Source organism: Zonotrichia leucophrys, unplaced genomic scaffold (assembly GCF_028769735.1).
Source record: "Zonotrichia leucophrys gambelii isolate GWCS_2022_RI unplaced genomic scaffold, RI_Zleu_2.0 Scaffold_46_404639, whole genome shotgun sequence".
Lineage (NCBI taxonomy): Eukaryota > Metazoa > Chordata > Aves > Passeriformes > Passerellidae > Zonotrichia > Zonotrichia leucophrys.
The window spans coordinates 120238-136705 of NW_026992251.1; the positions used below are offsets into that span (position 1 = coordinate 120238).

Consider the following 16468-nt stretch of genomic DNA (forward strand, 5'->3'; position numbering starts at 1 on the left):
CAACTACAAGTGTCATAGATGTACCAAAATGGGCCAGTGTGCTAGCCAAGGGCAGTTTGCTCTGGAGATGATGAATGAAGAGTCTTCCCAACTTTCAAAGCACACTGCAAAAAACACCAATCACTTGTTTCAAAATTTTTAAAGTTTAATAGCAATAAAATGGTTATTAAGATAGTAATAAAAGAGTAATAAGAATTTGGACATTCAGAGTTAGAACAGTTAGAACATAAAGGACAATAAAAACAAAGACATACGGACAGTCCTGGTGCCTCCTGGGCAATTATGCCCCGAAAACACACAGGCTAACAAAGGATTAGCCCTTAAAAGCAATAGCCTGTTGCATATTCATATATCTCATGCATGATCCATAAATTCTTTTCAAACAAAGGGTGTTGTCTGGTTATTGTCAAGTTCTCCCCATTAATCTTGTTGGCTCCTCAAAGTCAGGAAGGAGGTGGAAGAAAGTTGGTCTTTTCCAATAAGGATGGAAGAATTCTTCTCTTGGGGCTTTAGGTGTCCTGTTGTCTCTGGGCAAAGAATTTCTTGATTATCCCATCCCTTTCTTGAGCTAGTTAAAAAAGTATCTTACATCACATAGTTTCTATTTTACATAAAGTTATAACCTAAAACTATATTTACCACTGAAATAATTACCAATGTAGCCGGACGGGACGTACATGAGCTTCTCTGGCCTTTGCTGCTTGACCAAATAGCGGCAACTGTGGAATTTTACCCCAGAGACACTTTTGGTTAGCTGGATGCTGCAGCTGGGCGCTTGGAGGCAAGTCCAGGCACACAGGTGCTCAGGTTTACCTTTGGTGGAGAAGCTTTAAGGTGAGGTGAAGGAAAGGAGTCAGCTCTGATGGAGGGTTTCGATCCAGAGCTTTATTCCTGACCCACAGGCCTTTGGATCCAGCAACGACTCCAGGAGAACTCCCAACCACATGGTTTGCTCACCCTTTTACCCGGGGCAGAGGGGGAGGGAAGGAACACGGGGGACCACCAACCAGGTATGGGGCGGGGAAGTGTCAAGGGACAGAGGACACATGGATGGCCCAATGTCCTTCCAGGAGGGGAGGGCATCTTTTGAATTCTGCCAATCACTCGACGCCCTTCTGGAATGCCAGGATTGACAGACAGCGCTCAGCAGGGGTCAGGGTGTGGAAAGGAGGGATGATTGACACACCTGGCAGGGAATTATCAGGGAGGAACCTGGGGTATCTGAGGCAAACCATGACATCACACTGCAACATACCACACTACTTAAAAAAATACAGTACTACTAACTAAGACAGCATAACACATATAGTATATTAATTTTTATATATATATATATATATTCATTTTAATAGCTGTGAAGTGCCTATCCTGTAATATGTACTTTTCACAACATCACAGAAGCCATTTGCACCTTTAAGAGACAGCTGACAAGTCAGAAGGAAATGCTCAGCTTGTTCACATGGTGAGAAAGAAAGGATTCTTCCAGATGAGTTAAAGTTTCAGAAACTTTATTTATTTACAATCCTACTCTATAATCCTCTAGGGTGGTATTTACAGAAAAAATGGACAGGTACTAAATCAACCAGCCTAACCTTCTGGAGCTAACTAAACTAATTAAACTTCTAGGACTAGGTCAGGTTTTTAATAAAGCTGCATTCAACCTTGTGGATAAAAAGGTGATGTTGCGAGCAGAAAGAAGAAGCAGAAGAGTTGCTGACAGACAAAGGGGTAGCAATCCAAATAAAATGACCCTTACAGCATCTACCAATTAGATTAAGAAAAATATGCGTGCTTGCCTCAGGACAAAATAGAGCTACCAGTCAAGAGATGCGTGGACAAAGTGCAGCAACCAAACAAACAATGCATGATTATAGAAACCTGCAGGATAGGAAGTAATTATAAACTGTGTTTAGAAGCACAATAAATGGCTTCTCCTTGATTCACATGGGATTGTGCAGAGTCTTTTGTCTTTTCTCCACATAATCCTACTCTACAATCCTACTCTAAGATGGTTATGGAGAAAATGGTCCTGATATGATTATAGCACTGTTTGCTTCTCCATCCTCCTCTTCACTGAGATGATGAGCAGTGCAAGGGTGGATGCAGCCTCGGCTGATGTTACAAATGGATGCTGTTCACAAAAAAAACCCCCAAAAAACAAAACAAAAACAAAAAACAAACAAACAAACAAAACCCAAAAAACCCAAAAACAATACAAAACCAAACAAAACAAATAAACAAAAAAAGCTCCAAACAACAAAAAGACAAAGAACAGTGAACCATTACTTTCGAAACTCAGTGCTTCACACGCTCAATTGGGATTGCTCTGGGTCCTAAAAAGGCCCAGAAAGAGAGGCAATGGGACCATCTGCTCCCCAGCAGTCATGTGCAGGACCCGGCCCTCACAGGCAAACCTGGCCCAGAATCCCACTCATCCATTTATTCAGGTTTCTTTATCTTGTTGGGATTTTTGCCCTGCCAGTGCTCTGGAAATGGTGCTTTCTGTCCCTGGGTTTTCTTCCTTTCAGGAAACTCCAAAGCCTCTCATTGGTCCCTGCCTTTGAAAGACAGGCATTGTTATGAACAAAAATTTGGTTAATATTTTTTTTGTGAGAAAGAGTTACAGGGACGCAGCCAGATCTGTCTCTGCCAGGATTCTTAGTGCTTTGTTATTGTAATATTGGGTCGTTGAGGCTTATCTCTTCTATTGTATTAGTAAAAAAGCCTGGCTGGGTGGGGTAGATGGCCCTTCCCCGAGGCAGTGCTCTCTTCCAGCATAGGGAAGACACCTGAGAGGGTGGGGGGGAGTTATGCAAAGTGACTCCAAAGTCCAGAATGCTTTGTGGGACCCCAACTCCAGAGGCACAGAGAAAACCCCAAAAACAACGAGCCAAATAAGAGTTGAGAGACTAAAGTGATGTCTGGACGTGAGGAGCCGAGTGCTGAGCCTGCAGAGATGCTGAACACCTTCGGAGCCCCTCTCGCCCTGAGCAGAGAGTCGTCCCAACGCCGGGACTAGCCATCTGGGAAGCTCAAAGGATCAACACCTGACGGGGACATCATGCCCTAGAGGCTCCCATGAGGACTGGATCCCCCAGCTCTGCCCCTAGCGGACAGAGCTGCGCATATCCTCCTCCTCTGAGTTGCCCTGGGAGGCACGACGGGGACTGCAGCCCTGCCGGGACGCCCAATCCTGAGCTGATCTCTTTTAATACAGGCATTAAAAAGGAGAAGAAGTCTCCTGGCCCTGTTCATTTCAGCTGGGGGCGCTCGTCCGGAATAGCCACGCCGCAAGAAGACTCAAGACTGGCCTTCTTGCACTTCAGGACAGCTGGCTACCAGGACCAGAGGGATCGGCTCAGGAGCAGCGACGCAGAGGAGCACCGGAGCACCGGATTGGTGAGAAAGCCAGTGGCGGGAGCGGGAGACGTGCACATGTGTGTGTGAATGAGACGAAGGCTGGCAGCTGGACCTTCGAAGTGAGAGCAGACCTCTCAGTACCGCGTTTCTGGACTCCTGCGAAGGATCCGGCCGGGAACAGGGGGCGGAGCTTGGAATTAGCGTGAGTGAGTCATCTCCCAAGGGGGAATAAAGGGCCCCCCCTCTCCGGGCGTGCGGAGGGAATATTTGTATGAGTGGCACGCACCCAAAATAGGTCCTGACAGAGGGAAGTCAGGCCGATTTGCCAGTCCCGAGAAGGATTCGGGTAGCATTTGTAAGTCTCAAGAAGGATCCACGTAAGATTTTGTCAGTCCCGAGAAGGATTCGGGTAGCTCACAAGCCCTGCAGGCAAAAGTAAGTCCTGGCACAGGAGCCAGGCACAAACCCCAGCAAAGGAGGCTGTGGTTTGCTTTTAAGTCCTGATACGGTGAGGCCTAAAAATTGGCGGGTTAGGCAAACTAAAAATCAGGCAGTTGTTTTTCCTGACAGAGGGAGTCAGGCACGACCCGGATTCTTAGGCCGAGGTTTCGTGTGTTCAAGTCCCGATAGATGTAAGACCTGACATGGGGAAAGTTAGGCAATCAAGAGATTGGGCAGTTGTTTCAGTATAAAGTCCTGAGCATCAGGCAGAAATTTGAAGTTTCAGTGGAGGAGGCTGAAGCTCCTCAAAGAAGGTTCTTTTTGAAATTACCGGTCTGTAAAGGCACCTTTGGGACTTTTTACTGTTCAGACCTGTAAAATGGGAGGGTGTAATAGTAAAAAGACCGGCAAGAGGCTGAGAGACATACCTCCCAATAGTCCCTTAGGAGAACTGTTAGCAAAATGGGATTCTATAGAGGCCACGGAGGGATTAGATAAAGTGAAAATGATCCATTATTGTATGGAAGTGTGGCCAGAATTAGAGTTACAAGGAGGATGGCCTTGGTGTGGGACAAAGGATAAGTGGATGTGCCAACAATTAAATAATTATCTGACAGCTCGAGGAGATACTGATCCTGAGCAATTATTGTATGTAGCCTGCTGGTTAAAGAGCACTGTTGGGGATGAAGGGGTGCAAATTTGTAAGGTACAGAGGAAGAAAGAGGGGAATGAAGGAGGGGATGATAGGACTAGTAAAAGATGGGATCCCCTGGATTATCTGCCTCCTTCTGCCCCTCCACCTTATAATCCTCTTCTTCAAGCACCTCAAATGGCAGGTCCGGTTCTTCCCCCGGCTGCCATCTCACTACCACCTGTTCAAACTCCTCCTTCTACCTCTTCAGCTTCCGCTATGATAAACCCAGTATCCCCTCCAGCTCCTTCTGCACCACCACAAGTGCCTACTCCACCTGCTGCATTCTCCACCCCTTCTCCAGCTCCACTTAATATTCACTCAGGCTCTTCTCCCCCTCCTATTGCTGTCCCTTTATCTCCTCCTAGTTGGGACACAAATGCCTCCTCGCCCGATAAACAGCTATCAGCAAAAATACCTGCTGATGGGCAGAAAGTTCAGGGTAACCCAGATATCCCTCAAAGTAGTTTGGCATCTGAAGATGGGCCGTACTGTAGCACCAGATCCAAGACCTCCAAGGCAGAGAGACTCTTTCCCCTCAGAGAGGTTCCTATGGGAGGAGTAGTGGGAGGTGTTGGCTTTGTGAATGCTCCCCTAACTGCTTCTGAGGTGAGAAGATTCAAGAAAGAGTTGGGGCATTTAGTTGAGGACCCAGTGGGCATAGCTAACCAAGTAGATCAATTTCTAGGTCCAAATATCTACACTTGGGGGGAGATGAATTCCATCCTGAGCATATTGTTTTCCCCAGAAGAGGTCCAGATGATTAGAGTGGCTAGCATAAGAATTTGGGAGAAAGATGACCGTCCAGGACCCCAGGTGCCATCAGGCGAACAGAAATTGCCACTAACGGATCCCAGCTGGAACCCTAACCAGGAGGAGGGGAGGAAGGCCATGATGGAATATAGGTATTTGATAATACGGGGCATCAAAGAGTCAGTTCCCAAAGGAACTAATACTCAATTGGCATTTGAGGGTACACAGGAGAAAGATGAAGCTCCTGCTGTCTGGCTTAATTGCCTAAGGCGGAACTTCCAGCTGTACTCTAGAATTGACCCAGACACCCCAGAAGGTCAAATGCTACTAAAAGTCCAATTTGTTACCAAATCTTGGCCTGATATAAGGAGAAAACTGGAAAAGATGGAAGATTGGCAAGAGAGAGACATTAATGAGTTATTAAGAGAGGCATTGAAGGTGTATTTAAGGAGGGAAGAAGAAAAAGCAAAGGCCAAGGCTAAGATCATGATTGCTGTAGCTAGAGAAAGTGCAGGGTGGGCGGGTCCACCACCAGGAGGAGGCAATGATAGGCCTCTTGTACTGTCAGGTGCAAAAGGGAGAGACACCTCAAGTCCCTTTGAGAGAACAACATTGCTATTACTGCGGAGAGCCAGGAGGCTTTGTAGAAACCTCAGTCTCGATGCAGCAATAGCCAGGGAACAAGATAATTTAGAGAAGACCCTTAAAGGTGACAATTAGAGGGTTAGGGGCTTTTTAATATAGGGGACCCGATGCAACATCTAGAAGAGCCCTTGGTAAACTTTGAAGTGGGACCCCTAAATGAGGAATTTGAATTTTTGGTTGATACAGGAGCAGATAAGTCCTGTCTCAACAAAGTAACATCTGAAGTTAGACAAAAATCCAGCTAGGTAGAAAGGATATCCAATACCACCAAAACTGGCCAGTAATACTTAACTTGTAATAAGTGGTGTGAAAGTAAAAGGTACCTTATTTTTGTCTTGTTGTGTGTGTGAGAGTGAGCCACAAGCAAAGTCAGCCTCAACTTCCTGGGCAGGTGGGAAGGGGGCTGTGGAAGTGTGTGTGTGACCTTCAAACCAGGCTTGTGTCCCCTGGGCGGGTGGGGGCTGTGACCAAAGTGTGTGTGAGTGTGACCTGCAAACCAGACTAGTGCTCTCCAGATGTGTGAGGGAGCCATAGCTGTAAGAGTGTGAGTGACACGCAGGCAGCCTCACAAGTGAATGTGCACCAGAGGCAACCAGAGTCAGGGCCCTTCCAAGAGGCCCAGAGATACTGAGACCTGTGGGCCAACCCCAAGGTGAGGGGGGGGCTATAGAGACCCGTGATTTTCTAGCAATAAGTTTGTGTCTTAAAGGTGTGGAGGAATGTGTGAAAGTGAATGAGAAATGAGAGAGTGAATATAGATGAGTTAGAATAGAGGTAATGTAGGTTGTGCATTACAAGTTCTACCACATCTCCTTAGAGGGAAGTGTATTGTGTAAAAGAACGGTGTAAGAAAAAAAAAAAAGAAAAAAAGAGATAAAGTGTAAGGGGTTGATAGAAGTATTTAAGCTGTAAGTAAAAGTAAGAAACAGAAGCAAGAGATAAATAAACAAGATCTTGAAAAATAGAACAGAAAACTAGTGAATTAAATACACAGAAAAATAGGAGAATAAAAGTACTCTGAGAGTTAAGTTAGCTGAGAAATACAACTCCTTGCAAAATACAGAGTATGTAGAAGTTGATAAGAGAAACATACAAGCTATGGAAAAAGAGAAATTACTGATAACATTAAACAGAGAAGCTGAGTTTTGATAAAATCATTAACAGCAGACCATTAATGCCTGTGTTTGAAAGCCCGTTTCAGGTATTCTTCATTACTAAGACGGTTGGACTGACATCACTCTCACCCCCTAACATTGGACCTGGATTCAACACCAAGTTTTTCCCTTTGGCATTCTGGTATTGGACCGGACTACACCCCTGTCTCCTTCTGGCATTGGGCCAGACTCCCAGTTTCTCCTTCTGGCATTGGGCCAGAGTCCACACCACTCACCTCTGGGCACTGGATAAGGATTCATCCACATCACAAGTTAATTCACCTGAGTATACTGAGATTTAAAGTTTACTCTCAGGAGGAAGAGTTAAAAAGACTGAGCTGTATAGGAAAAATTGGTATCAGAGTTCTAATATTGCTTAAAATGTTTCAAAACTGTTTTGTGTAAATTATGTTGGTAAAAAGTTTAAGGCTGTAAATAAGTAATTCTAGTTTAAGTTCCCCAATATATTTCTAAAGACTCCAGGTTAACCCTCTACAGAACACTCCCCTGGGGGGGAAACTAAAATTTGTAGGGAACAGACCAAGAGAGGCTTAACCAGAGAAGCAGGTAGAAGGGACTCTAAAGAGCTTGGAAGCTTCTCCTCAGAAAAAATTCCCCAAGAGGCAAGGCCAGGTGGGCAGGCTGTGCAAGATGACCCATACTGGACTCTTGGGAAGGGTAGTACTGATGGCTCTGATTGCTGGTGGTGCTCAGGGGAGCCCAGCTGAGCCATGCAGAGAGTGCTACCAACCCCTCTATGAGGAGGAAGTGAGCTCCTTGTCGAGAGTCCACACCAGTTCTAACCCTGATTGTGTTAACCTCTCCCAATTTGTCCTTTATCAGAAAAATAAGAGAGTGTATTGGATAGCCCAGAATACTGCCACTTTTAGGCAGCCACTCCTGGGAGAGTGCCCTATAGAGGTAGCCTGGTTGTGCTTTGAATGTGATGCTGCTGAAACAAGCTCAGCAGATCCAGTAAAAAGCAAAGAAATGGTGAAAATGGTAAGAAAAATTGTTTGTTACAAGTATTTATGTGAGTGTACTGGAAAAGAGATAAACCCCTTTTGGAACACATTTCAGGGGAGCTCTAAACCCCTAAGTTTGATTTCATCTGGCAACTGCATTGCTAGGGTGATAAAACCAATTTTCTTATTACCCAAAGAAACTGGATCAAGTTTGGGAGTTCCTATATATAACGATTTGGGAGAAATTAAACAAAACCGGGAAAGTGAAATAGAAATTGGGAAAATCCAAAATTGTAAAAGCCAAGTTCGGATCCCAAAATCTGTGCTGAACAAAGTCATCCGGCTCCAGGCAGTATTAAAAATAAAGAATTCAATTATTAGGGACATTTCAAACGAAATAAAAAGATTGGCATGTGTAAATAATCAAGATCAAACTCCTACACTTGATCCCAGCGGGTGGGAGAACTTAGAGATTTTCAGAAAATATGTATGGGAAAAGGTGGTTTTTCTCACTAGGTGTAGACTTGGAGGGTTGCTCTTTTTACTATGCTTATTTATCTGTTTTAGTAAAACAGTATTGGCTGTACAAACCAACCTGAAAAAACCAAGAAAAGTAACAAGGTTAAGTAACCATGATTACCAAAGTGCGCAAGAGATTTATAGTAGATTCAAAACAAAAAAATTGTGAATTGATGCGAGCTTAAGAATTTGAGCTCGATCAAAGAAAAAGAGGGGGGACTGTTATGAACAAAAATTCGGTTAATATTTTTTTTGGGAGAAAGAGTTACAGGGACGCAGCCAGATCTGTCTCTGCCAGGATTCTTAGTGCTTTGTTATTGTAATATTGGGTCGTTGAGGCTTATCTCTTCTATTGTATTAGTAAAAAAGCCTGGCTGGGTGGGGTAGATGGCCCTTCCCCGAGGCAGTGCTCTCTTCCAGCATAGGGAAGACACCTGAGAGGGTGGGGGGGAGTTATGCAAAGTGACTCCGAAGTCCAGAATGCTTTGTGGGACCCCAACTCCAGAGGCACAGAGAAAACCCCAAAAACAACGAGCCAAATAAGAGTTGAGAGACTAAAGTGATGTCTGGACGTGAGGAGCCGAGTGCTGAGCCTGCAGAGATGCTGAACACCTTCGGAGCCCCTCTCGCCCTGAGCAGAGAGTCGTCCCAACGCCGGGACTAGCCATCTGGGAAGCTCAAAGGATCAACACCTGACGGGGACATCATGCCCTAGAGGCTCCCATGAGGACTGGATCCCCCAGCTCTGCCCCTAGCGGACAGAGCTGCCCATATCCTCCTCCTCTGAGTTGCCCTGGGAGGCACGACGGGGACTGCAGCCCTGCCGGGACGCCCAATCCTGAGCTGATCTCTTTTAATACAGGCATTAAAAAGGAGAAGAAGTCTCCTGGCCCTGTTTATTTCAGCACTGTGCTAATTCCCACAGACACAGAAAGCAGGGTCTACCTTTTCTATGCCCTGCCCCTCCTGTGCTGGATGGCACCTTCCTTCCCAGCAGGGCCAGCCCAGTGGCACTGGGCCCTGCAGTTCCCTCTCTGCCACACAACCTGGCAGTAACCTTGACACAGTTCCCGTCTGCTTGAGCGTGCCAGGCAGCAGATGGGGCTGGGACAAGTCCCTCCCAGCTGTCCCTGTTTTGTCCCTGTTCATGGCAGAAACCTCTAAGGGTGGACTGGGGGGCACAAACAAGGGCCCCTCAGAGGCTCACAGTGAGCCCCCCACAGCCCCTCCTGCCCACAGCCAAATCTCTGACTCCTAGGCTGGGACTGGCTTCCTTGGACTCCTCCACCACCATTTCATGTCTCTGTACCCCGCATTGCTCTACTTCAATTCTTTTGCCATTAGATAAAACTGAACACTCCACCAAATCACAAAAGAGGGCAACAGAAACAGTCAGAGGACAGAGCACCTCTCCTCTCAGGAAATGCAGAGGGAGCTGGAGTTATTCAGTTTTGTGAACAGGCCCCAGGGAGACTTTAGTGCCACTTTCCAAGACTTCAGAGTGGCTTTGAAGAAAGTGGGGGACATCTTTTTTAACAGGGCCAGTTACAATGGGATACAGACAAATATTTTTAAACCATAAAAGGTATCTAATCAGAGTAGGTCTAAGGAAGAACTTGTTTACTCAGAGCATGGTGCAATCCTGTCACAGCTTGCCCCGAGAGCTTGTAGGTGCCCCATCCCTACAACCATTCCGGCTCCAGTGGGAAAGGGCTCTGAGCAACCTGATCTCTTTAAAGATGTCCCTGCTCATTGCAGGACACTTGCATCAGAGGACCTTTACAGGGCCCTGCCAGCCCAGCCCAGTCTAGGATTCCTCACCATTTTCATTTGAAGAGCACCAAGAGTGGAGGTGAGGAGGAAGGGAGCTCATCTGCTGCTTTGGACTTGAGTGGAGGAGGAGCCCATCCCTCAGACCCTGTTTCACCTGCAGCCCCTTCACATTTTACCTGCAGCAGCTCCTTGGCAGACCAGTGCCGTGCCTCGTCTCTCTGCAGGCAGCAGCTCAGGAAGTCACGCAGGCAAGATGAAAATAGGTTGGGCTGCTGCAGCTTTTGTCTTCCTCCTGTGGCTATCAGGAGTTGGGGCTGGGGAAAAAGGAGACACTAGGCTCCACCTGCTTCTTTCCATCTGTCACTGCTCTCACAGATCCCATTGATTAAGCTCCACTCTGCAGTGGCACTTTCTGCCCTGGCAGAGACCCAGAGATGACTTTCCTTTACCAACCAAACACCCAAACCCCGATGCAGCCACAGCTTTCCCACCATCCCACAGATCTTGCCTTGGCAGCTGATTTCACTGACTGACCTAGTTAGTGGGAACTACATCAGCACAAGCACATTTCCTTCCCTGAGGATTCATATCAGCTTGAGAGGCTTTTTGGAAGAAGGACTTTGCTATACTAACTCTACTGTATCCAAGCATTAGTACATGGAAAGTATTTCTGCAGTGCTTCTTGGTCCCTTAAGCACAGCTGCCACAAAACAAAACTAATCAAGCTTTTAGCTTTGTTCTTGAAAAAAATGGAAATTGGAAGGAAAGGAAATCCACCAGGTATTTTTCAGGTAAGGAAACAAACATTTGGAATCTCATCTTCAACACAGACACATTAAGATGCATGCACAAATGTACTGGGATGAAAACACCTGCTTGGACACACAGGAGCCACATGCAGCTCTGTCTCTCAGCAGCCTGAAAATTTCTGCTTTCCTTACATGGAAAAGAAAAACTTTTCATGGTCAAATCAGAAGGAGAGGTTCCATCCCTATGGTCACCCTCTACTCATTTGGCTACTCGAGTCAATGCATGAATAGTAAGCCCATCCCAGAAAGTGCCAGGAAACAAATGGGAGGTTTTGGCAGGCTCTCCACATCACCAGGCTCTGGCTTGGTGATGGGCAGAATGTGGCTTGGCTACGAGAGAAACACGGTCACTGAGTGTTTCAGCAGCACTGCACAAGAAGCAGAAGAGACTTTGTGGCCTTTACACCCTCATGCCCAGGTTTCAGGCATGTTTCCCAGTGAGAAGAAACTGCACAGGGGGTTAAGTTCCTCTCTAAAAACTAGTGACTTAGCAACTTTCTTGTGTTTGTGATTCTTTTCTTCATTTCTGCAAATGTAACACCAGTTCTGAGAGGCTTGCTTTGTGATTTTAGGGTCATCTTCACAGACAGACAAGTGGGAATAACTTGAAACCCAAAGCAAATGTTGCCTGAGAAGAGCTGGGGAGTGTTTCCCTGTGGTGAGGCTTGAGCTGTCTGGCAATCCCTTTCCATGATGTGCAGAAACATCCAGCTGCTCCCCAGAACTCAGTCCCTCTGGGCACACAGGGCTCTGGAAACCCCTGATGATTCCAGCCTTTCTCCTGCTCAAGAGCATCTAACCTAAGCTGAGCTCCAGTTTCTTCTGCAAGGCCAAGGATGCTCACTTCCATGCAACTGACAGTGTCCATGGAGCTCAGCAGGTCTGTCTGATACTGCTCAGGCCAGGGAATTGCAGTGTGGATTGGCAAGACATCGGCTGACCATTTTCCAGTGTGGTTCATGTGGAACCAAGCCCTAACATGCTGACAAGCCAGAGGGAGAGAGCTCATTCTGCTTTTGCAAGATGGTATTTAGAAACATAAGACACTGACTTGGAACTATTCAAACCTCAACTTGCAGAATCCATCTCAAATAGACAAAAAGAACAATGGCAAGAGGCCTTGGAGTCTTCATAAAAATGCCCACCACTGTCATGATAACTCTGTACTCATGGCATTGAAATAGATGGTGACCAAAGAGACTTTGCTATTATCCTCTTTAACCCAAAGGAGAATTTCAAAGCCGGAAATGGCAATGCACTCCCCTTGTGTACAAATAATTTATGTGGCTTTCTGTCCTTTTCCCACATCACCAGAGGTGACAAAGAGGGTTTTATCCTGACTCTCAGCTGAGCTCAGCCACTGGCCCTGGTGGGGAGCTGGAGCCCTCTCTGTCATTAGAACTTTGCAGGCCAGGGATGGCCCTGCTCCTGTGGTAAAGAAACACAGCACCGGTGTCAACTGCCCATGCTGCATCCCAGCCCAGGCACCTGCCTGCAAGCTCATCAACTTGTAAAAGTACCAGAAACAGCCAAGGGTTTGGCAAACAATTCTAACTGCAGTCGGAGACAAACACATCCTCAACTTATCCAGGCCACCCACCCAGGTGACTGAAAAATGGATAGATGACTTGAAAGCCTGAATGTCTTGAAGACCCACAGGATTTGGAAAAGATGCTACAGAATGGAAGAGAAGAGCTGTGTTTAAAAAATGAAAAAGCAAGCAGAACTTCTTGGGCATTGCTTTGATAGTAGGGTTTTTTCTCTTTTTCTTTTTTGTTTACTTTTCTTTTTCCTTTTTTTCTTATGTTTTCTATAAAATTGAAACTGGGAAGGTCTAACCTCCATTTCTCAGGATATTTATCACATATCTACCCTCTCCACTGAAAAATTATTGTCCTTCAGAAACAGAGTTCCAACATTGTTCAAAAAACAAGTGAGAAATGTCAGGCATGGCTGGAGGCCAAAATGGCAGGTTTCTGAACTGGTTAGGTTTCTGAACTGCCACTTTCCTTTTTGATACAACCAAAGCTACAGCAGATGCTGATGTGTTGCAGGGGCATTTTTAGAAGGGGACCTTGGTGGAAGTGGTGCCAGCAGATGGCAATGGGATTTTGTCCAATAGCACGCAGAACATGGGACAGGTGAGAAAGACAGTGGGATCAGTGAGTATTCGCACCTTACCAAGACAGGAGTTGCATTCCAGGAAGGAACTTCTCGTTCCACCATTTCAATGCCCACGATTCCCAAAGACCATATGTCCACTTTGGGGCCACATGGTTGACCTGTCACCACTTCAGGCGCCAGCCACCCAGCAGCGCCATCCACGGAGCTCCGTCTGCCCTGCTCAGGGCTGAGCTGAGCAAAGAGGCCAAAGTCAGCTGTGGAGAAAGCAACAAACCATGAAAGCCAGTTCCAAGCAGGAAACCAAGCAAAAGAATTCCCCACTCTCAGGCTAAGAATGTGCTGTTGGATCTCCTGGAGAACTGTCCACGCTCGATTTCCTTGGGGCTTTAGCCAAGGGAGTATGGAATTGGCCACTTCCAAAAAACCCCAGGTTTCTTAACGCTGCTCATGAGCAGTGGAGTTCATTCCCCTGAAGCTTTAGATTGTAGATCCCTCTGTCTGGAAGGGACACACACAGAGCAAGGCCACTCTTGACTGCTTGTGGTTCCTTATACCTCTGTGCACGTTGCAACTGTGCCCTCAGCTCACAGCGGGTGTCCCTGCACTGCCACCAGCACCATTTTTGGGGAGCTGGCTGTCACTCCAAGCAGCCCCACACCCACATCCCTGGAATGCTGCACCTGACCAAGAATATACTGACCCAGCTTGACAGAGCCGTCGGTTCTGAGAAGGATGTTTCTGCTCTTCACATCTTGGTGGATAACATGGTTTGAATGAAGAAAATCCAGTCCTTGCAGGCACTGAGAGAGAAAACAGAAACAGGAGGTCAAAAATGAGTGATGTGATTTCATCACACAAGAAAGGAAGCAAAGAATTGAAAAGATTCCCTCTCTGGGGGAATGGGGAGTAATGGCAGAACAGTAATGGCCACTGAGAGGAAGAGCTTGCTGCTCCAACACTTGCAGAGCAGGACCTTTCTGGGGAAAGGCACGTCAGCTTTTGAAAGAGCAACAGCACCTGCTGTTGTAGGCTGTCCCCTGCCAACCAGCCAGGATGACTCCTGCTGCAGTGGACGTGCTTTTGCCATGCAGAGGACAAAGGAGGGGTTCTGAAAGGAGAAATCCCTCCCTTTATTGTGAAGTGGATCACTTTTGGGTGGGAGGCTGCATGACAAAGGTTTTCTTGCTGGCCTCAGCACAGGCTTGGAAGTATCACACCAGTCACTTTCCATAAGCAAAGAGCATTTTGGCTGCACTTCTATCCTTTTCAGCTGAGGACTGTGAGAAATGAGTCTTTTTTCTTTGCTGATCATTTCAAATCCTGCCACCAGCACCTTTGCTTTTACAGGCAAGGAATGCAGTGAAGACAGACTCCAGGCAAACATTTAGAGAGGCAAGGTGGAGAACAGCAAATACAAATACAAATACAAGAGACAGAGCGAGAATACGACAGCAGGAGATAAGAGTACTGGCACTGAGTACAGGGAGTGCAGGGGCACTGGCAGGCCTTTCACTTGAGATGCTTTTACTTGCCCATAGCATACCAGCAACACAGAAACAAAGCTTGGCACAGGAAATCACTCCAGCTCTGAGCCCCTGTTTCCCAGACAATGCTGCCCAAGCCCTTGGAAACACAGATGGGATTGCTGACCTCCCGACTGATGGCTGCCATCTCATCTTCTGACAAGTAGGTCTTGCTGATGACATTGCTCAGAGTGCCTCCATCCATGTACTCCATAACCAGGGACAATTCCTCACCCACAAGGTAGCTGAAAGGAGGAAACAAGGGCGTGGAGATAAATGTACATGGCTAGGTTGCTGTTTGGAAAAGATGGGTTGATTCTTCTTTACAGGTCCCTTTGAGACAAAGACAAAATAAAGGAATAGACATTCCCTCTTGGCTGTGCATTGTTTGCCATCTGTGCAGTCTCAAGGAGAAAGGCACAGCTGCAAAAAAGGAGATGTCTTAGATGGGCAGCAAGCAAAATGTGCAGTTTAGTAATAGCCCAGATATAAAACCTGTCACGCATAGTGTTTCAGGAAAAAAGCACCTAGTCTTCCTGGCATGCATAGCAATGGAAAACAGTGGCAACAATCCAAGGGAAATCCTTGTTAGTTTACCTGGATGTAGGAAGACACTTGAAAAAAATCAAGCTCCAAAACAAAGTGGTGGCTGTGAATATAAAGATCATTGATTTTGTAATGAAGCCCCAAACTGCCTTTCCAATCAGCATTTTGATAATGCACAAAAACGTAATCTTGTTTTCAGTGGTACCTATAGGGCATTATTGATCAAAATGCTTAGGCAGCGCCACAAACTGAAAATCAATCCTAAACAGTCCTATCCCATTCCACGGTTAGCTACTCACACGACCCCTAACGCTGGAGCCATATCCCATATCACCGGCGGGTGGTCTCAGGAGGGTTCGCCCCATCCACATTCAGGAATTGCTGATGATGCTGTGCACCAGGTTACTCATTAATCCGAAAGCAATCCTGGTGGATTCGTCTGTTTGAAGTTTGGTAAGCTCCCGTGGCTCTTTGCCCTCAGGGCAAACAGGAAAGAGAGATAGGGATAGGGGAATTGATGAGCTAAGCATGTTCAGAGCCAACAATGTCAAACTGACCCTAAGAGCCTTGCCAAGCCATGGGGACCAAGCCAAGTACACCAGGAATTGGCCATATTAGGATAGGAGTTCTAAGTTTAAGGAGGAAGACTCATCAGGAGACCCCTGCCCACGATGAAGGCAACCGGAACGACCACCAAGATGATCCTCAGAAGAGATGTCCCCGCCCACGCTCCGCCTACACCACGCCCCTTATGAATATGCTTGCAAAGACATGATTACGTATGTGATATGATGAAACCCTGCATCCAAAACTGTATAAAAGGCCTGCTTTGTTACGGGGTACTCAGAAATCCCTTTTGTGATTTCTCCGACGCGTCGTAATAAAATACCTCCTGTCTATGCTGACTTAAGTTGAGTCTCTTAGACAGTTATTCTTGCCTTTTGGGGCAAAATTTGGCATCATTCCTGGCGACCCAGATGGGACCACCAGACAGGAGATCGGGGCCTTAAGGGGTCCTCCGGAGCCGGGTCCGGGGCCGGGACCGTCCAGGCGCCCCTGACAGATTTTTGTCAGAAGAGACTCCCCCCCCCAGACCAGTGCTCTTTGGTGGACGGAGGGTTTCCTGTATCTCCTGCTCCAATTAGGAGGTATTTTAATTGTTAAT

At 46.6% G+C, this 16468-nt stretch overlaps 1 protein-coding gene across 1 annotated transcript; it reads right to left on the reverse strand.

Moving 5' to 3' along the window:
- Positions 1–127: 127 nt before the first annotated feature.
- LOC135460431 (serine/threonine-protein kinase PAK 3-like) lies at positions 128–14996 on the reverse strand. Its single transcript, XM_064737246.1, has 4 exons — positions 14885–14996; positions 13935–14034; positions 13292–13488; positions 128–527 (listed from the first exon to the last, which is right to left on the reverse strand). Exons 1-4 carry the CDS (start codon positions 14969–14971, stop codon positions 510–512), a joined length of 402 nt encoding a protein of 133 aa, XP_064593316.1. The 5' UTR covers positions 14972–14996; the 3' UTR covers positions 128–509.
- Positions 14997–16468: the final 1472 nt, after the last annotated feature.

Bases quoted from the DNA above. Each gene is read 5' to 3' on its own strand.
- LOC135460431 (XM_064737246.1), bottom strand. From the start codon at position 14,971: ATGGAGTACATGGATGGAGGCACTCTGAGCAATGTCATCAGCAAGACC. The intron at 14,035-14,884 runs GTCAGCAATCCC...TTTCTCTCTCAG, and splicing joins TGGCAGCCATCAGTCGGGAG to TGCCTGCAAGGACTGGATTT. The intron at 13,489-13,934 runs GTCAGTATATTC...CTTTCTCCACAG, and splicing joins CGACGGCTCTGTCAAGCTGG to CTGACTTTGGCCTCTTTGCT.